At 44.8% G+C, this 20994-nt stretch overlaps 2 protein-coding genes across 2 annotated transcripts; both read right to left on the bottom strand.

Annotated features, from left to right (window-relative positions):
- Positions 1-259: 259 nt before the first annotated feature.
- crtc1b (CREB regulated transcription coactivator 1b) lies at positions 260-13335 on the bottom strand. Its single transcript, XM_061078498.1, has 14 exons — positions 13210-13335; positions 9626-9742; positions 9012-9137; positions 8133-8194; positions 7797-7891; positions 7207-7280; positions 7080-7120; positions 6119-6342; positions 5200-5351; positions 4849-5079; positions 3829-3915; positions 1552-1638; positions 1288-1462; positions 260-757 (listed from the first exon to the last, which is right to left on the bottom strand). The coding sequence occupies exons 1-14, from the start codon at positions 13333-13335 to the stop codon at positions 552-554; spliced, it is 1803 nt and encodes a 600-aa protein (XP_060934481.1). The 3' UTR covers positions 260-551.
- Positions 13336-15609: 2274 nt separating this feature from the next.
- klhl26 (kelch-like family member 26) lies at positions 15610-20950 on the bottom strand. The gene is made up of 3 exons (XM_061078088.1): positions 20795-20950; positions 18100-18282; positions 15610-17563 (listed from the first exon to the last, which is right to left on the bottom strand). The coding sequence occupies exons 1-3, from the start codon at positions 20842-20844 to the stop codon at positions 15982-15984; spliced, it is 1815 nt and encodes a 604-aa protein (XP_060934071.1). The 5' UTR covers positions 20845-20950; the 3' UTR covers positions 15610-15981.
- Between the last annotated feature and the right edge of the window lie 44 nt (positions 20951-20994).

The raw sequence follows: 20994 nt of genomic DNA, 5'->3' as shown, positions 1-20994 counted from the left end.
GGTTGTCAAAAAATAAAGCTTTGAGTGTGAAAGAGAAAGCTGTTACAGCATGATGGGGAAAACCAATTCACCTGATCGCCAGGTACAAGCAAACCGGATGACTTTAGTTTTTTTTCCTCTTTTTTTTAACAACAGCCGTTATACCAGGAAACGGTTTAGCCCAATGTCCGAGCAGCTTCCTGCTACGAGCAAATATAAACAAATACTTAAGTGGATATGAAGAGAAAACAAAATGTGCGTTTGGAATATATGTGGCATGTAATGGTACACTGTAAACACAGCAGGCTAGCGAAAGCACTGAGCGACCAATCTCATTCAAAGGGACAGCAGGGCAGTTCCCCAGCAAGCCACTGGGTGTGCTGTTCCCTGCTGTCTTTTGGTGGCGCGTGGTTTCAAAGGGCTTCACGGAGATGAGGGCGAGGTCGGACAGCTGGACAGCCATGCAACGAGGGAGAGGGTTCTTCCTGCCCTTTGTTTCTCTCCTTTCACAAGTTAGTGTTTTTCTGTTTTTTCTTTTCCTCTTCTTGTTATTGGCCAGTCAGCCTCTAACGTTACAGCCTGTCCATCCTGAACGTGTCCTCGGTGGCCGGGTCGGCGAGCACCATGTCGGGGTCGTTGAGCATGTGCAGTCCGTCCAGGGTGAGCGGGTCGATCTTCAGCTCGTCCAGAGGAAACTGAGAGTCTGTGTCGAAGCTGACATCGCCGACATCAGCCAGAGAGTTGGTCAGCTCTTTGGAGAGGCTCGGAGGAGACTCACCTGTGACTGAGATACGAGACGTTAGAGAAAAACCCTGGAACTGATGTCTGAGGAAGACAAGGCAGGTGGACGGGTATCACATTGAGATTTTTTACACAGACGACACTAAATCTAAAGTGTTTGCATTTTGAACCAGAAAACTAGAAAATATTAAACACAAATCATATGAAAACCCAGAATATATCTATTTAGAACACTATAATTTTCAGTTTAAAGAACCAAAGGACATGTTTGTTTCCTGTTTGGTGCTGCAAATACAATATATCATCAGTTGTGGTGGAAGTTTGGACTTTCTCCTGCAGGCATTGCTATTTGTAAGTATTTTCTTTTATGGTTATTTTGTTATTCCCTTCTCTGTTTTCCTTACCTTGTTACGCAGCCTTGTGCACCTTGAAAGGCGCCCAAAAAAAATCCAAGATGTTATTATAACCTTCTGAGAAGTTAACGGTATTTACATGTTTTCATGAGCTCACGGTCAAACTAGTGGACTAAGGTTAAAGTGGATGTAGTAGTTTGGCCCGTGTGGCTACCTGTGAGGATGATATTGGGGATGTTGCTGTGGCCACTGTAGTTGAGCTGCTGAGAGTCCTGTAGGCTGCTGCCAGTGAGGCCCATCATGGCCGCCTGTGTGTAGTTGAGGGTGGAGCACTGGTTGTAAAGGCTGGCGGAGCTGATGGGGTTCTCGATCATGTTGAACTGCTCCAGCTACAAACCAGTGAAGAGCAGATGTGGTGTAAAGTTAGGGGCTTTACGAAGATATCAAATACTCTGGCTGTTTGTGTGTTCTGTGTCACCTGGTGAGAAAGTGCATTGGTCTGCCTCGATGTCAACTGCTGATCATAGAAGGAGTCGCCAAAAATACTGCCCACTACGGGGATGTGCTGGAGAGAAGGAGGAGGTGACGAGATTCAGAACAAAGAGGAAGAAAGCAGCTCAGATTTAAACAAACAACAGGAAAAGCTACAGGCCGGTTTATCTGAGCCCACAAGCAGAAACTGCAGCGATGGACCAACAGAAAAACACGAGCAAAACACAAAGCAGCACGAGTGTCAGACTGAGCAGTGACCGAAGCAAATGGTTTTTGTGGCAAGAGCTGTCGTGGTCGAGAGTTAAGAAGAGGTGAATGAAACACTGGAAAGAGTAAAAAAAAGTTTTGTTTTCTTTGTTTGATGTTTATATTCACCACACACATGGAATTATTTATATTTTCTGAAGCTGTGGGGGCATCGCATAGCTCACCTGGTAGATTTGGCGCCCCCTATACCAAAGCTCGAAACATCTTTACAGCAGCATGAGTTCGATTCCGACTTGCTTCCTTATGCTGCATGTAACTACCCCCCTCTCTCTCTCTTTCCCCTTTCACACTGTTCTATCAAAATAAACAACTTAAAAAAAAAATTGTAAGTGATGAAGGTGTGGATGTGAATGAACATGATGTGGTTGTTTGTGCCGACCCTGTGGTCAGGACACACAACTGCAGTGATACACTGATGAAAAACACAGATCAACATGTTGAAGGGAAATTCTTGTATTTGTCAACGTGAGGGATATTCTCATATTTGACTTTCTTCGGCTGTAGAGGTTTGGGCCGCGAGAACAAGTTTGATCAGGATGAGGACCACAATGATCCGCCTCCTTGTCAGCATGTGGATTTGCTATGTTATACTATATATATATATATATATACACACACAAACATTACTATATTTCCGAGGATGTTTATCTTTACTTTGAGAGTGGAAGATTCTTAAAAAAGCTTTTGGGACTTTTTTCCAACCAGTGTCAGTCTTGCCAAAGCCTGTGTCCCACATCTCTACAATCAAAGAGCTGAGTAAATTATGAGAAAACCAGCAGGTGGCTAAACATCAAACTTTCCCTTCAAAATATTCTTGCAATGAGAAAAGCGCTTTCTTCAGTGGTGGAGCCCCGGTCTAACATTTCCAACATTACTGACACAACTGAGTTGAACTGAGGACGTTGATCAGTGTCTAATATTCAGAATTGATATGGTTTGATTTGATCTGCATCTATAAATTGTACTTTCTCCCTTTTCGAGTGTCTCCTCTTCACATTTCCAAGTAAGCCATTTCTCACATTAAGTAAAATGCCTATTTCAGCTTTCGACAGAGTAACTACTTTTGTTGCTGTGGCCTTCAGCCATGAAATGGCTTTGCACCTTGAAAAACACTAGAGACAAAGTGGACTATGAAAACACAAGCAGCTGTTATTTCCCTTCCTGTCGAATGTTTTATTGAAGAGGGAATAAAGCTCTGATGACTCTTCCCCAAAAGGAGGCAGCGACAGCGATTTGTTGTGTATGTAAATAACAGATGTAAAGTGATGCAAAGAGTGGCACTGCAGTGACCCTAAATACATGGGAGGATAACTGGGAGAATGCTTGTGGGAAAGAAAACAGAAAGACTTTTTTTATGTTGAAAATTGAAACAAGGAGGAGCTAATATACCACACTGGTGTGCAGAAAGGATATTTATTCCTGTTAATTTGGTTTGAAAAAGCAGAAGTTGTCTTACTGTTCACGTTGAGAGAGTATTGCTGCCCTCAACAGATGGATTATTGGTTCCTATTAGATGTAACTGTATTAGCGAGTGTTTTAAAATCGGTTCGATGGGAATTTCGTGGTGTGTTTATAGTGACAAAGGGTTCTTAGCATCTCCTAAAGTCTTGACTGCAGAAATTAATTAAGCACAAAGAAAACAGCCAAGAATGAAATCATGTATAACACTATTTCAAAATATTTGATCACTTTTTCCATCACTACAAGTCTCTATCACAAGAGAACATGGTTTCAATCATCCGTAGCACAAACCTAAAAAAGCTTTATCCACAGTAGCAGAGTCGGGGCCTCCATCAACAAACTACGGCCGTGTAGTCATGCACAGAGTGAACAGTGGTGATGAAGATGTGAGTTAAGCAGCTGCTGACACCATGAGCGGTTAAACTGCTGATACAGAGAACGAAAAGAAGCAGCCTGACTCATCTACTCATTAGCTTTCCCCCCAGGTGCGAAGCCCTTCCCCAAACAGCAGCTAGCTCGGTGGGTGGGCCCTTACTTGAGGTGAGCCGCCGGGGGAGAAGCCTTGATTGGAGACTGGGGAGGTTGGAGACTGAGTGGCTGGTGAGCCAGTCTGATTGCGGTACTGTTGGAGGGAAGAGGGTTAGCTAGCACTAAGCTTCATGCCTGTCACACACAAATCTCAAAGGACGGGTTGTGAGAGGGCATCAGTGAAGAATCTGCTCGGTAGAGTGTAGAGTGTGTTTAAGTGTAGGTGGGAAATATATCCAATCCAAAACAGAGATATCGTGGGGGACATCTGTGGCTGGCTAGTTTATCTACACATCTGGAAAATACAACAGCAACATCTGTTGCTCCTACTCTAGAGTTAAATGGTACAGTTGAAGTTACTGTTGTATTACAGACCCCGTTCAGACCTTGTATTAACATCTGTCCTGAGTAATCTGATCACAAGTTGAAAGCGCCATGTTCAGGTCTGAGCACACCCACATTCGAAGGTGGTCTGGGACCCATGTGGCCACATTCCTTTCGAAGTCCTGGAACCAAATAAGGAAGGACCGCCAACTTAGCTGACGTCTCTGACCCTCTACAGATTCAATATATTTTTAGGCTTCTCAGTATCTAAAGGCTGATCAACACGAGAATTGAAACCCATAATTTGGCCTTCTTGAACACACTTTGAATACCAGGTCTGAACGAGGCCATAGTGAGTGATTAAACTAGTATTTGTGTTTCTTCTAAGCTTCTTTCAGTCAATTTCTTGCTTTAACAGTACACATAGAATCATGTTTAAAAGATCCGTAAGCATCTTCCTGAATATCACACAACTAATATAATTAAAGGTCAAGTCAAGAGTAGAGAAGTGTTTCTCCTGGGAAGGTGAGTTATTCTAAGAAATTACAAATTAATGCGTGAAGGTTTTTACCAGGCTGTATTCTGGGCCGAACAATAAATTAACAAAATAAATAGAAGCTTAAGAACAAGCAAAACGTTGCCAGTCGTTTCCTCAGGCTTACGGTTATCTCTGCTTCCCCTCTCTGACTCGACAGCTTCTTACCGAGCTGATGCTGATGCTGGCGATTGTCTGGGTCTGGCTGTCTGGGGAGGGGCTGCTGGCGGTGCCAGTGGAGGCTGGAGTCGGGAACGTGATGAGCTGGATGCCCTGCGACAGGACCTGCTGCTGCTTCTGCAGGTCGCTGAGCAGCTGAAGCTGGGCCTGAACCGTCAACTGGTTGAACAGGGGATACTGGGCAAGCTGCTCCAGGGTCAATGTCTCTGTTGGTACGGCCTGAAGAAAGAAGGATAAAGACCCTGGTTAAGATTGAGCTCTGTCCCTGGGTTTGACTATTCTACTATTGTAAAAACACCCTAGAGGCCAAAGCTTAGAGCTGGATCAGCAGATCCTCACCTGTGTGATGTTGATCGGTGAGGACAGGTCGGGAGAGAACTGCTGTGGCGACTGTTGGAGATGGAGCTCAGAGGTGAGGGTGAGCGGCACCACGGGGGGTTGCCGGCGCTGTGACGTTACAGTCATGGTGGGCTGAGAGGAGGTGGGGATCCCTGCAGAGGACAACACACACTATTAGTGTGTTTGAATGCAACTAAAACCAACAAACTGATTTGAAAAGAAGAGTTACAAAAGCTGCAAGACATTTTAATTCAAGTAACAGCAGGAAAGGCTCTTCAATTAAAAGTTTGTGTTAAAAGGGGAATTTATAAGGCTAAAAGAAAACTAAAACATTATTAGTCAATATTCTCCTATGTCAAGTATAACAAATAAAAGCATGTTTGAGAAGTTGCATCCTGAGATTATTTAAATCTTGCAAATACCAAAATATCGATCGACAATATCAAGATTAAAGTAATTCTCTATATATAGTCAAAATGTATTAATATTGGATGAAAACATGCCGGCAAAATGTAAATGTTAAAGTCTGTTTGAAATTACTCTCATTTTGTCCATTGGGTTTTTCCACACTGAGTTCTTTAAATACACAAGACTGAGACCAAGTGATGCTGTTGAGCCAAACTGATCCTCAGCCCAGAAAGAACAAACCATCAGATATGATGAAAAGCAGCCAATAGCCTGCTGATCCAGACTCGGAGATCGGGCCAACACTGCATGTGCTTTCACTGGAGGTGGTAGCGTTTGAGCGTAGAATAGCATCCTGTTTATTTTGGAACTGAAAACGGATCATGTTTTTCTGTGTTCACTTCATAATAGATTCTGGTGATGTAAACATTTTTACTTTTCTTACCATTTGACTTGTCTTCGTTAACATTTACTCGACCTCCCCACATATGGAAAGAGAATTAACAGCTGTTACCGTGACTGGCTGCGCTGATGCCCAGGTGGGTGAGGTTGGTGGTGAGGATGCCCGTGCTGTTGGACGAGCTGAGGGAGGGGAAGGCCACAGTGTCCTCGGGGTCCAGCGGAGTGGACAGCGGAGGAGGGAACTGGATGTTGGTCAGATCAGGCAGCGAACCGCCGGTGTTGTGTGCAGCTGGGAGCAGAGATGGGTTCAATTCCTGGTCTGGTGATGGGAATATACTAAAAAGAAGAAAAAAAAATGTTTCAACGGTCACAGTTACACCTTTTTGATTTTTCAAAACTAGTGGCTAGATTTTGACCAACAAACACAGATGCATATATGTTTAACTACAGACACTGATGCTTCAAATTAAGACTCAAATATTTAGATCTGGACATTTGTTCAAATTGCTATGGAGTTGTTTAGTATCAGTCGGTGTTGTAATTAATTTGGAGGTGACATTTCTGTTTCCTGTAATCTGAGTTTCTGGACTGGCGACCGTTTTGTGACTTTAACTTTATGCAATATTGTAGAGACATGTGTTTAACTTTCTTTTAAGTAGTGCTGAAAAATAACAACAGATGACTATAAAATAGAATTCATTTAATACATGTGTACCTAATGGGAGTCTTTGGGTGAACACCCGGCTGACGTATGATGTTTCAGTCACAGGCCAGTGTGTTCTTGCCATAGATATAAATATAACAAATAAAACTGAATACATAATGAATATACAATAACAAACACTATTCACATCTTTCTGCTTGTTATTGAGATCAGCTGTGCACTACCACACACATTTCCTCTTAGACAATAGGGGAACATGTTAAAAGTGACTTCCCTGCACGTTTCCTCGACCAGCTGTCTTGTATCAGTGCACTTACAGCATGACTTATTTACGGCTGTGTGACTGCTGCAATACTCCGATAGTGTTTCACAGCAAAGAATAAGAAACCAATTGACTTGTGCCACTCACTTAATTCCAGGGACATCACATGTGTTGGGCTCCGAATCATCCTGAGGAGAGAAGGAAATCATGAGCCACGATTCTTGTATCTCGAGAAAGTGTAAGACCTTGCAGCCCCTCCCTCTCCCGTCAGTACCTTCTTGTCATTCCACAACTGTGCATCCTGGTCTGCGTTCGACTCAGAGTCCTCCATCCCTGTTAGCAGCAGAACTAATTAGTGAAACAGCAAGACACAGTTGCTTGCAAGGCAAAATACATAACAATTCAAATCAGTGCAAGAAATGAGTCATCAATATCCGGCCCAGTCAAGCAAAATAAAGTGCTCTGCACTAGATTCCGAGTCTCTGGAAATAGCAGTGACCACCAGACTGTTTGAGTGGATGCCAGGCAATCTTGGCTTCATTAGAGCAGAGCTTTGCACATAAAAAGACATAATCCATGGATAATCAGAGAGTTATTGATCCTCCTCTCTAGATTATCATGAGTCAGCTTCATTCAGAGATGTTACTTTACTCTACAGCCAGCTGCCGACTGTATGCTACACTGCATGCCGGGGCTGTTCCCTGCCCGAGATCAGTATGTGTTCACTCCATAAATGTTTCATCAAGAGTAGGGCCCCATTCTTTTTGTGTGACACCAACCCTTTTGTGTTGCTTAAAGTTTGCCATTGTCTCACATAAATAAATAAAAGCCACTCTGTGTCTCTGTGTCTGGAGCTTGTGTTACCTCGTTTAGGCTGCAGCTCCTGTGATCCCCCTGCAAACACCTCCTGGGGCTTCGGATTCATGGCGCTCTGGTGTAAGGCAGAGTCTGAATTTGTCCTGCATGTGTGAGAAAGAGGAGACGTCAGCGAAATCTGCGTGCAAATTCTTCAGCATTGTACACTTTTAGAATCACTTTTATCTGACATTTGTGTGGCCTTTCTTTTTGATGAATTTGGAGGTTTTGTAACACCACAGATGCAGAGTTTTGCAAGTTAATTCTTTGCAATTGAACTGTATTCTGTTCTGTTTTGAACTATTTATCACTTTGTGAAAAATGGGACAAATGGGAGTTGCTTACCTTCTCCAGCTAGTGTCTGGCGGTGGTGAGAGGTAAACTGAGCTGTAAGGACAGCTGTCAATGTGAATTTAGTTAAGGTTCATAAAGTAGACGGGATGAAACATGGATCTGCGCTAATCCATACTTGCATGCCTCTTGGCTGGTTCAACCTGATAGACCTCATGCATACACACAAGTGTTGGGATCTAATTACATTGAAAGGGGCTCGAGTCGGTGTCTTGTTATCTAATGGTGGAACATATTTCTAAGAATAATCCTGTCACCAAGAGAGAAACAATGCACGCTCTCAAATTCACCTCACTGAGACGATAGCTCACTATCACCACTTCTTGTGTTAGACATACGTATAATGCAGAGAAATCACACTAAACGAATGAGGCAAATATCCACTGCTTCCCTCTGAGGTCTCAAATGTTCATTGTTTTATTTAATAGCTCATAAACCAAGAGAGCCAGTAATTCCAGTTACTTTTATAATACATTGCAATAACACTCCTTACTTACTTCTGTTAGCTAAACTATGTCTCAAAGCTCGATCTTGAAGACGGAAACAAATTTGTCTCAAGTTAAAATTACTTCTCGAGAATATCCGTTTGGCAATTATAAAATAATGCAGCGGAAATTAAAGTTTTGCTTTGTATTTGTGTCTGTGAACATTTTGGATTCCAAATAAATGACAGCAACAAGGAGACAAGTGTATCCCCTTAAAAAATATCAAGTCTGCGGTAATGTAAAAATCAAACAACTTGACTTGACCCAAGTGTCGGTAACCGAAAGCAGACCAAAACAAGAGAAGGTGTAGATCCCAATGGGATAAAAACACCCTCTAAAATCATAAGCAATTACAAATAGTGTCAAAACATCCTCAAACAAAGGATATTTGGCGTCCATGTTTGTCGACTGACAGCGGCCGGCGGTGAGGAGATGTGATGCGGTTCCGGTCGCGGTAAACACGCTCCACCAGCCCGTGGTGCCTGGTTGTTCGACTGGTATCCAGCACCGAGTTCTAGAGTGAACACACCAGGTGAATGAGGCGAGGAAAACCCACTTACCTACACAGCAAAACTACGTCTTACGATAATGTCTTAGGATTAATGGTGTAAAATGTGTTCATTTCAAAATGAGTCAAGCCATGGGCCCCCCATACTGGTGCTTGAGTTGGCAAATGTATTTAAAGATGGAAAGCCATGACAAGCAATGATATACTTAAAAATTTAGGAACCAAATTACACGTCAGAGTAGAACTTGTATATCTTGTCGTGCACTTCTGACTTCTTTTCGTTCCTGAACCAAGACAAAACCTGGTGGAACACTTTACTGCCCTCACGCTGATCCTGTAGACTCTAAAGTTCACTGTTTTGAGCCAATCTTTCACCAATACTACACATAACTGCAACCTTTGCATGTCCAATATCATCAGCAACAGCTAAGAAAGGTACACTGGTACACTGAGAACAAACCTTTGATTTACCTGCCGAGAGGCTAAGGGCTCACCTGAAAAGGCAGGTCAATGTTGCCATTTCCAATCTGATTGACATTGGGCAGTGAGCCTCCATAGTACTGTCCACGATTCTGCCCTAGTTGCAAATACTGGGTCTTCTGTAACTGCAACTGTGCAAAGTAAAATTGCATGAAAGCATGAGTGAATGATTGATTCGATTCACAAAAAAAGGTGATACCAAAAATGAATGATGCCTGTCAGTCCACAGTTGTGAGGTGAATGATAAATGAATCCATTAAATGATACATGAATGATGTAATGATGATGTGATGATGATGATGATGTGATGATGAGACAGGCCGATGTGGCTGGTTCATGAGTCACCAAAGAGGCAGACGACATCTTTCAAAATCACATCAGCTGATGTGAATGACACCTGACTGACAGCTGGTGCAATTACAATCAGACTTTCCATGTAACACATCTGGCTATTACATCAGCGACATGTCAGAACACGACAAAAGAAAACTCACAAAAGTCATGTATGTTATCACGAGAAACACTGGGATGGAAGGCCTCCGGTGCCAAGAGTGAACTACATGTGATGGTCTGATGACAACACAGAGAAATCAGGCAGAGACCACAGATCTGACAAGTTGATTGAATTCTTGTCCATGACATTTCCTGGTAACAATATGGTCACATTTTTATGGTAAATTCAGTAGAAACAACTCCTTATTTAATTGATTGACATTTTTGATTTTAATGACTGGTTGTTCAATGAAAATACAATCTTCTAAAACATTCAGATTGACAACATCACTCTGTTTTATAGGATTGTTAACTGAGAGCTATTGGACTATAATCAAATTATTACGTTAATAAATTAAATTATAATGGTTAATATCACAATAATAAGCAGATAATCGAGCTCGATCTATTGGTGATCGGTCAAATAACAGAAAATCTATCTGCTGCTGCCTCTTCCCCCTGACATGTGATGCTGCTGCCTCTCCCCCCTGACATGTGATGCTGCTGCCTCTCCCCCCTGACATGTGATGCTGCTGCCTCTCCCCCTGACATGTTGTGATGCTGCTGCCTCTCCCCCTGACATGTGATGCTGCTGCCTCTCCCCCTGACATGTGATGCTGCTGCCTCTCCCCCTGACATGTTGTGATGCTGCTGCCTCTCCCCATGACATGTGATGCTGCTGCCTCTTCCCCTGACATGTTGTGATGCTGCTGCCTCTCCCCCCTGACATGTGATGCTGCTGCCTCTCCCCCCTGACATGTTGTGATGCTGCTGCCTCTTCCCCTGACATGTGATGCTGCTGCCTCTTCCCCTGACATGTTGTGATGCTGCTGCCTCTCCCCCCTGACATGTGATGCTGCTGCCTCTCCCACTGACATGTGATGCTGCTGCCTCTCCCCCCTGATGCTGCTGCCTCTTCCCCTGACATGTGATGCTGCTGCCTCTCCCCCTGACATGTGATGCTGCTGCCTCTCCCCCCTGACATGTGATGCTGCTGCCTCTCCCCCCTGACATGTGATGCTGCTGCCTCTCCCCCCTGATGTTGCTGCCTCGCCCCCTGACATGTGATGCTGCTGCCTCTCCCCCCTGATGCTGCTGCCTCTTCCCCTGACATGTGATGCTGCTGCCTCTCCCCCTGACATGTGATGCTGCTGCCTCTCCCCCTGACATGTGATGCTGCTGCCTCTCCCCCCTGACATGTGATGCTGCTGCCTCTCCCCCCTGACATGTGATGCTGCTGCCTCTCCCCCCTGATGCTGCTGCCTCTCCCCCTGACATGTGATGCTGCTGCCTCTTCCCCCTGACATGTGATGCTGCTGCCTCTCCCCCTGACATGTGATGCTGCTGCCTCTCCCCCTGACATGTGATGCTGCTGCCTCTCCCCCTGACATGTTGGGATGCTGCTGCCTCTCCCCCCTGACATGTTGTGATGCTGCTGCCTCTTCCCCTGACATGTTGTGATGCTGCTGCCTCTCCCCCCTGACATGTTGTGATGCTGCTGCCTCTTCCCCTGACATGTGATGCTGCTGCCTCTTCCCCTGACATGTTGTGATGCTGCTGCCTCTCCCCCCTGACATGTGATGCTGCTGCCTCTCCCACTGACATGTGATGCTGCTGCCTCTCCCCCCTGATGCTGCTGCCTCTTCCCCTGACATGTGATGCTGCTGCCTCTCCCCCTGGCATGTGATGCTGCTGCCTCTCCCCCCTGACATGTGATGCTGCTGCCTCTCCCCCCTGACATGTGATGCTGCTGCCTCTCCCCCCTGATGTTGCTGCCTCGCCCCCTGACATGTGATGCTGCTGCCTCTCCCCCCTGATGCTGCTGCCTCTTCCCCTGACATGTGATGCTGCTGCCTCTCCCCCTGACATGTGATGCTGCTGCCTCTCCCCCCTGACATGTGATGCTGCTGCCTCTCCCCCCTGATGCTGCTGCCTCTCCCCCTGACATGTGATGCTGCTGCCTCTTCCCCCTGACATGTGATGCTGCTGCCTCTCCCCCTGACATGTGATGCTGCTGCCTCTCCCCCTGACATGTGATGCTGCTGCCTCTCCCCCTGACATGTTGGGATGCTGCTGCCTCTCCCCCCTGACATGTTATGATGCTGCTGCCTCTTCCCCTGACATGTGATGCTGCTGCCTCTCCCCCCTGACATGTGATGCTGCTGCCTCTCCCCCCTGATGTTGCTGCCTCGCCCCCTGACATGTGATGCTGCTGCCTCTCCCCCCTGACATGTGATGCTGCTGCCTCTCCCCCCTGATGCTGCTCCCTCTTCCCCTGACATGTGATGCTGCTGCCTCTCCCCCTGACATGTGATGCTGCTGCCTCTCCCCTGACATGTGATGCTGCTGCCTCTTCCCCTGACATGTGATGCTGCTGCCTCTCCCCCTGACATGTGATGCTGCTGCCTCTTCCCCTGACATGTGATGCTGCTGCCTCCCCCCCCCTGATGCTGCTGCCTCTCCCCCTGACATGTGATGCTGCTGCCTCTCCCCCTGACATGTGATGCTGCTGCCTCTCCCCCCTGACATGTGATGCTGCTGCCTCTCCCCCCTGATGCTGCTGCCTCTCCCCCTGACATGTGATGCTGCTGCCTCTCCCCCTGACATGTGATGCTGTTGCCTCTCCCCCCTATATGTTGTGATGCTGCTGCCTCTCCACCCTGACATGTGATGCTGCTGCCTCTCCCCCCTGACATGTTGTGATGCTGCTGCCTCTCCCCCTGACATGTTGTGATGCTGCTGCCTCTCCCCCTGACATGTTGTGATGCTGCTGCCTCTCCCCCTGACATGTTGTGATTTTGGGCTTTCCCCCCCCCTGACGTGTTGGCCTCCTGTCAGCTGCTGGGACCGGGAGCAGGTGCTCGTCCCCGGGTAACGACGCTGCTCGCCCGCATGTCGAGGCATCACGCCCGAGGCCGCGGTGCCTCGACCGGTGCGGCGCGGAGGCGAACGTGCCGGACAACTTTAGCTACTTTAGCTACTTTAGCTACTGTAGCATCCCGACGGTCAGGGCTGTTCTCCGCAGCGTTCGGTTAGCTTCGAGGGGGGGAAACACATGAAGGAACAGCGGAACAGCGGCGCTGCGGCCGGTCGGTGCTGGTCTCACCCGGGCAGCTCGGCTGATGTTCAGCTCCTTCATCACCTCCTCGAACGCCGCCGTCTCCTCCGCCTGCTTCTGGTTGTGCAGAGCGATTTTTTCGCTAAATTTGCGAGGATTGTTAGAGGACGCCATCTTTCCCCTCTTCTTCTCAATGGAATGTTACGCTACGCACCACGCCGACGCCGAGTGGTGTCGTCATCACGCACGGATAGTGCTGGTGCTGATGCTGCTGATGTTGTTGTTGTTGTTGCTCTTGCTCCTGCAGTGACCGTGAAGCTCCAGGGAACCTCTGAGTTTTTCCTGAATTAACAAGATACCCCCCCCCCCCCATAAAATCTGCTGTCTTTCTCAATTCACAAGATACTTTTCCTAAAAGAAGCCTGTTTTCTGAATTAATGAGATACGTTGTTAATTCAGAAAATCTGTGCAGAATTCATGTTCTCTTAAGTGAATCCGATACGCTTCGGTAAGTATGTGATATTTTCCCCAGTTTTCTAATATGGTTATCTTATAAATAAATATATTTATACATTTGTCTTTATTTGTTTAGCACCTTTCATACAAGAAATGCAGCTCAAAGTGCTTTACATACAATACAGATAAAAGTATAAACACAATAAAAACATGTTAAAATGCAATTCATGTCAAAGAACAGATTTTATTCAACATAAGCACATGTTTAAACGACATTTAAAAGGAAATAAGTAAGAAAGTAAAGTAAAAAATCCATAAAAAATATATAAAAAATATAACGGGTTTTTTAATGACGTTTACTAAACTAGCTTCTCTGATGTTTGACGCAGATGATCGCAGTGTTCTTGAGGGGACCTAATTAACTAAAGAGTCAGCTATGTAACTCTCTCCTAATCCATTCAGAGCCTTGTATGTAAGGAGGAGAACCTTAAAGCCAATCCTGTGTGTAACATGCAGCCAGTGCAGAGCTAGAACCAGACAAATGTGTTCTCTCCTCTCGGTTCTGGTCAACAGCCGAGCAGCAGAGTTCTGAATGAGCTGGAGTCTCTGTTTTCTTTGGGAGGCCTGTAGAAAGTGCCATACAGTAATCAACTAGTAATCATTTCTCACTTGACAATTCATATACTGAACAATCAATCTATAATTAATCTCTGTCTCTCTCACACGCAGACATGACGTTGAAAGCAATTTGATGAACCCCACCAACAGCTCAGATCTAGAAGACCAGGACCACCAAATAAGGATTTGGTATGTTAATGGTGGATATTTACGTATATTAAGTATTTCAACCAGATTATTAATCAAGAAAAAATAATCATTGGTTGCAGCACCAATGACAGAAATTATTACGCATCTTTTCAGCATAGTACTGTTTCTTGTGTCTGTGGAAAATGTGTGGACACAAACATTTGAAATAATACATTTGAATAATACAATTTAATAATGCAAGGCAGTGTCTTATTGTGGAAATGAATCCTCATCTCATGGAAATAGAAAAACAATAAAACACCTGAGGTTTATTTTTAAAACATGACACACCTTTAATAAAGGATGCAGATAAAGCTACAAGTGTGTACATTCCCCTTTGACAGCGGTTTCCTTTTATATTGCACTTCAACAATATAATGTGCTTTTATTGGTACAGGCAGAACAGGACAAAGGCAAACAGGAGACACTCACTGTCATACGGCTCCCATTTAAAAAGGAAATAACAAGAACATTAAGCTTGATTCTTCCTTATACACACATTAAAATCAAACGTCTCATGAATACTGCTCGGAAAAGGTGCAACAGTGTAGTCAAAGGAAATACTGAGCGTGAAAGTTAGAGAGAGACTTGTGCGAGATGTTAAAAGACAATTGTTCCCTGCAACATCAAACGTTACATCTACCGAGTGGAATACAACAGGTAACACAAAAGCACCACACACTGAAATTATTACTATATTATGCAGCTGCCTACAGTATTGTATTACTTTGAGTGACACAACTATAAGTTTGTCGGTGGCTGGGGGTGGGCAGTGTTATAAGTAACAATTAAAGACAAACAAACAAAAACAAACATTAACAATATAATGTCGATTTGATCAGTTGAGATGTGAACTTACACTCAACTTGTGTTTACTGTGCTTTGGATTCTGTGCATTGATATGTTGTTTGGTGATTAGACATGTGAGCAGTAAGATCAGTTTTCTTGCTGTTTGAATAATAAAAACCAATCAAATAAAAAAAATCACAACTGTACAATCAAAATGTCAACATTAAAAAGATCCAGTATTTGCACAGCAAAGACTTAAATAAAGAAATTCCAAGATTTCCAAGTCATATTAATCTAATAAAATAAGGAAAAACCAAAACTATCAAAGACTGATATTATCAAAATTGCTGATTATACACTATATTAATTATATAATTATATAATGACTGACTTCAAATGTAACTTGCAGATAATATATTAATCAGTCTGGTATTGAATTCAAACATCTTACGATAGGCTTTTCCACTGAAACGTGATAAAATGTGTAAAAACGGACAAAATCTATAATTAAACCCAGTTCCTGTAACACAGAAGTGTTCCAACCTAAAAATCCAAGAGTTTTCATCTCTGAAGCTTTGTCTCTTAATCAGACACATCTTATCCATAACAAGAAGAGAAAAGAATATGCCGCTCTGTGTAGTGCTGCTTTTAAGCTTTAGAGGTCCTTTTCTCAAATACACACACAATAGCTTAAGTCACGTTGACACCTTGTGATGACACAATCGGCGGCAGAAAGAGCACATGGAATAAAGTCTTCACAGTCGCAGGTCAGCGTTGCGTGGTGTATTGTGGAAGTATAATCGGTGTACAAGCGATGCCAGCAAACGATTCTGGGAAGTGCAGATCCCTCTCCCACTCATCAGTCTCCGTGTTGTACACCTGCACGATGCTTGTGACGTTGTTCAGGTGCCAGTTGTATCCTCCCACGATGTAGATCTTCCTGTCCAGTAAGCAGCAGCCGGCCTCCGACTGCCCGGCCCTCATGGGGCTGACAGTGGTCCACTGGTCATTCTCTGGAATGTAATACTCGGCGGCCAGCACGTCAAAGCAACGGTCCACGTGGTCCATGCGGCCGCCCAGAGCATAAACCCGATCCCCGTTGCTGATCATGGCGTGCAACACCCTGGGTTCGTTCATGGGAGCTCTGAAGTCCCACTGGTCTGACACTGGGTCATAGCAGTGAAGCGTTTTCTTGTCATCCAGCGAGACGCCGTAACCCCCTGAGATATACAGCTTCTCTCCACACGGCGTGCCCGCATGCCCCCAGATCCTGCGTTTCAATGGTTCCACGTAAGTCCACGCATTCTTTTTTGGGCAGTAACACTCCACAGATGCTAGACTGCCGGATCTATTGCGCCCTCCAGTGGCATACAGCTGTCCACGAAGCACGTTGAGCTGAAATTGGATACGACCCTCCTGCATGGATTGGATGCGCAGCCACTGGCTCAGGTGTGGGTCGTAGCGGAAGCAGCTGTCCACTGCGCCCTCGCCGCTGCGGTACTGTAAGTGCTGTCCGCCCACAACGTACACAAAGTTATCAAGTACGGCGACACAAGCGTGGCTGCACCCGGTTTCCATCTCTGTCAGCTCTCTGAACTGGCGGGAAGTGACGTCAGCGAGACAGAACACCTTGGTACTGACTGTGTGGTCGTTGTCAGTGTAGGGCGTCCCCCCAAAGGTGATGAGCGACATGACATCAGAACGAATGAGTGTCCGCGAGGATTTCATCTCATGCTGTCTGAAAGGAAGGATCTGATAATTGAAGGCCTCAAGGAGATACTGGCGGCACAGCACTTCCTCCACCATGATGTCCACTGTCTGAACACTGTCCACCAGCTCGGAGGAGCGCATCAACGGGAAGCGCACGTGGCAGAGGACACTGCTGGCTTGAGCCCGGCGAGACTGGTCATACTGGAGCCACCGAATGGCGGCGTGGAAGAGATCGATCTCGCTGCAGTTCTTCAGTTTGTTGCTCTGCAGGAAGAAGACGAGGCGCTCCATGGGAATGTGCAGAAAGTCCTCCTCCTCAGCAATCTGGAGGAAGTGACGAAAAGTGAAGGCATCCACCGACTCCTTCAGGGAAGACAGGCTGAAGGTGGTGGCCATCTGGCCGATGTGCAGGCAGCTCTCCACGCTCATCGCTGACTTGAGGAACTCTTCACACAGCTCCACAACTGGGACCATCTGGAGAAACACAGCAGCTCCCAGCACATCTTGAATACAGTCCAAGTCTAAAGTGACCTCAGAACTGTAGGCAAAGTCGATAATGTGTTTCAACCCACGGGCGGACAAGCCCCTCATCTCGATGGTATCTTGCTTGGACTCCCTCATGCCGCCAGTAAACATTGCTCTGAAGCAGGAAGATAGAAAACATGACAGTTTTAGGATTACATTTTCTTTCAATGAGGGAGAAAATAAATTCCCCTCATGACGAACATTCCACCTACTGGATTGTTCTGTTTACAGTGTGGTGTTAATTGCAAATGAACTGAAAACTGTTTGAAGACACAAACCAAACATTAATATATCAAATATTAGGCAAAATTTGTATTAAATTTATGTTAAATAATTCATAGTTTTCAAATGTATGGACTTTCCATGTATGTACATATTTCCACAATTAAGCAGGAATTGTAGAAATATGAATTATGTGGCTCAAATCAAAGACAAAAGGGAAGATAATAAGAATAATTTAACGCATTTTGTTTCGCATTCCACCACCATTGCTGCTCCCCTACTGAATTGCTTTGAACATAGTTGATCTGTTAACTGCAGCTTGCTCTAACAGAGGCACTCAGGATAGATTACTCCGGGTAAGAGCATCTGCTAAGTGCTTCCAATCTAAAATGCAAAGGGGAAGTGAACAGTCTTAATGGTTCCACTTACCTGAAATAATCACTACAGGCAGCCAGCACAGCTTTGTGGACCTGGAAGCGCTCCCCGTTGATTGCTAGCACGACATCAAGCAGTTGGCCCTTGGCCCGCAAAACCGACAAGCCCTGCAGGAGGGTGGCGCTGTGACTTGGGGCCGAGAAGGAACAGCGCAGGGTGCTATTCTTGTTTGCCATACTGGAAAAGGAAATACAGGCCTTGTCACAAACTGGGATTCAGAGGATCGAATCTAATTTGAAACACTTAATAGAAGCAACATCGCTAGGAAGAGAAATGCCATAGACACTTATTATAGGAAAACATCAGTTGGCCAGTAAGAAGCATGATCACGACAGGTGGAAAAGTTACTGTCTTACAGGTGCAAAAAACATTACATATCATATCAGGCTGCATATAAAGACTGGTGATGCGTCTCTACTTCCTCACATTATCCAAAAATGAAGCCAAAATATCCTGAATACATACACTGTCATCTTGCTCATCTGGAGCCAGAGTCTGAGTAGTGATCAAGGATCAATGGAGCAGTGATAAGTTATTTTTGATCAACATGTGCCTCATCAACCGTAAGTCAGTCGCAGTCAAAAGCTAAATAAAACCAAACTTACTGGAAAAATGAACAGCATCATTCTGATAAGAACTACGTGAATAACAGAAGTTCTCTTTGAGATAAATGTATTTAACGTTTACTCTGAATTGTTGGTTTGGTTCATGTTCGATCTGCTGACATGGATGTCGTCCTTATTCATTTACAGTCCATGGTCCATATAAACAAACTCTCATGGGTAGGGGTGGTAATATTGTGCATGTAAATGTCAACATCGGACAAGATGAAGTCTTCATTATGATGGAGGAGGACATGTCTGCGTTTTGTGCATCACGGGAAGGATTAACTCACCACTTCCTGCGTCCATCAACCACACCCACTTTATGCATTATGTTCCATGCCATCAAGTGTAGACCGCACAGTGGAAATTTTATGTAAATCGAATTATATTTGTAAAATAAGGCTTACCTCCTTTTGCTTCATTTTTAGCAGACTAATAGTTTTGTTCAGGTCAAAAACAAACTCTTGTCTCTGTTTAGATCGTTTAAATCTTTTACCTTTGCAACGGTCTAAGACATCAAAGGAATCTATGACCACTGACATTGGGACATTAAAGCAAGCACTTCCAACAAGGAATTCTTTGCTTAATGAATCCTTTCCAGTGGGCGCCGTGATTTAAAGTCATGATTTCTGCTTAGATGTCATCAGTTTGGAGTCAACTGGACCATGTATGTCCGTGATACGACAACCTTGTGCTCTAATGGTGATTCATCCAAATTAGACACCACGCCACGGTCCCACTGTGTAACGAAAACTCACAATTTGAGTTAGTTGCAGTTTCCAGGGAGTCAAGCTGACACTCACCGAATTTGAAAGCTCTAGGTGGAGTTTGTTAAAATAAACAACATGTAAAACGTCCAAAATCCTGTTATATCAATAAATACACGGTTGTACCGAATTTCGTGTAGATCAGTTAAACCAGTCGGAATTGTGGTAGTAGCCTATAATTAAAAAGTTATTTTTGAATTGTAGCATGTGCCGCTCTCTGCTGAACGTCTCGGTCACGGTGGCCCTTTTTCACAGCAGACACTTGGTGGGAAAACCACAGGTGTTAGATGTCGATAAGAGAGTGGCCACGACACTGTGTCAGCGAGGGAACAAGAACTAAACCAGCTGAATGAAGCTGAATTCATTTTGCTGATAGAGCTGTGCTTCTCTTACTGTGACATATGTCCCAACACAGGACTGACACCAGTCAATGTGTTGGATCAGATTTGAATCTAAATGGCATCAGTCAAAGCGAGTCAACCGACTGTCTAGATTTAACTTGCAACTTATTAGGTTATTATTATTATACTGTTTTCTGCAACCAAATTTGCTTGATTTAGTAGTATTAGCAGCAACAAATAATCAAAAGTTAATTAAAAGAGCAATTAGCTTCTACTTTGACAATCGCATGAAGCATTTGAGTCAAATAATCGAGCAAAAAACTTGAATGTGAACTGGAAATGTTTGAATTTGACAAAAGGGCAGTTTAAAGATTATCTGAGAAACTGAAAATAATAGCTGTGCGGGATAATTGATTAAACAATATTAATAATCATTAGTTGCAGTCTGACTTGGTTTATTGTTGCATTTAAGGAGAATTCATCTTTACAGTAACAGGTACAGCAGCTTGGTTGCATCAACACTGCCAACAAATACTTTGAGTATTGTTTTACTCGTGATACTGTTCATTTATTCATGTTTGTTTTCACAGCGATGAAACACAAAACCTTTACATACAGAACTTCAACATGTGTATAAACACACGTGTACGTTTAACCCACTCGTGATACATGAAACCAAAGTAAACAAGAGCGTTAATAAAATGAAAATATTTTACTACATAATAAAAGAAAAGAAATGAAGCTGTTAACAACACAACACACAGAGTTTGTTGTGTTGTGACAGCTGATCAGGCAGTGCTGATGCCCGGAGGCCCGGACAGCGCCTCGGTGTTTCCTAAGTGTCAAGCCCGGGTGCCGGGGCACTCTGGCCGGCAGGGACCGGGCTGCAGTGCCCGGAGACCGCGGAGACTTCCGGCTAAAAGGGACCAGTCCCCAGCAGCGAGGACACAACACGTCCTCCCCCAGCAACACTCACCTGCTCTGCGAATGTTTCGAAGCAAAGTCCCCCCCGTCCGACTCCGCCATGTTCTAGCACACAGCAGCCCGCATGGGGCATCTTCACCAGCGGGGAGACGAGGTCAGCAGCTCGGCTGATCCGGTCATGGTGCTGGGGAAGTCTGGAGCTCGCCTGTGGTTCAGGCACCGAGGGAGAGCAGCAGCCTGAGGTCCAGAGAC

The sequence above is a fragment of the Limanda limanda genome, chromosome 9, assembly GCF_963576545.1.
Source record: "Limanda limanda chromosome 9, fLimLim1.1, whole genome shotgun sequence".
Classification (NCBI taxonomy): Eukaryota; Metazoa; Chordata; class Actinopteri; order Pleuronectiformes; family Pleuronectidae; genus Limanda; species Limanda limanda.
Note: the sequence above shows the minus strand (reverse complement) of the source record. Positions and strands in the feature narration are given on the sequence as shown.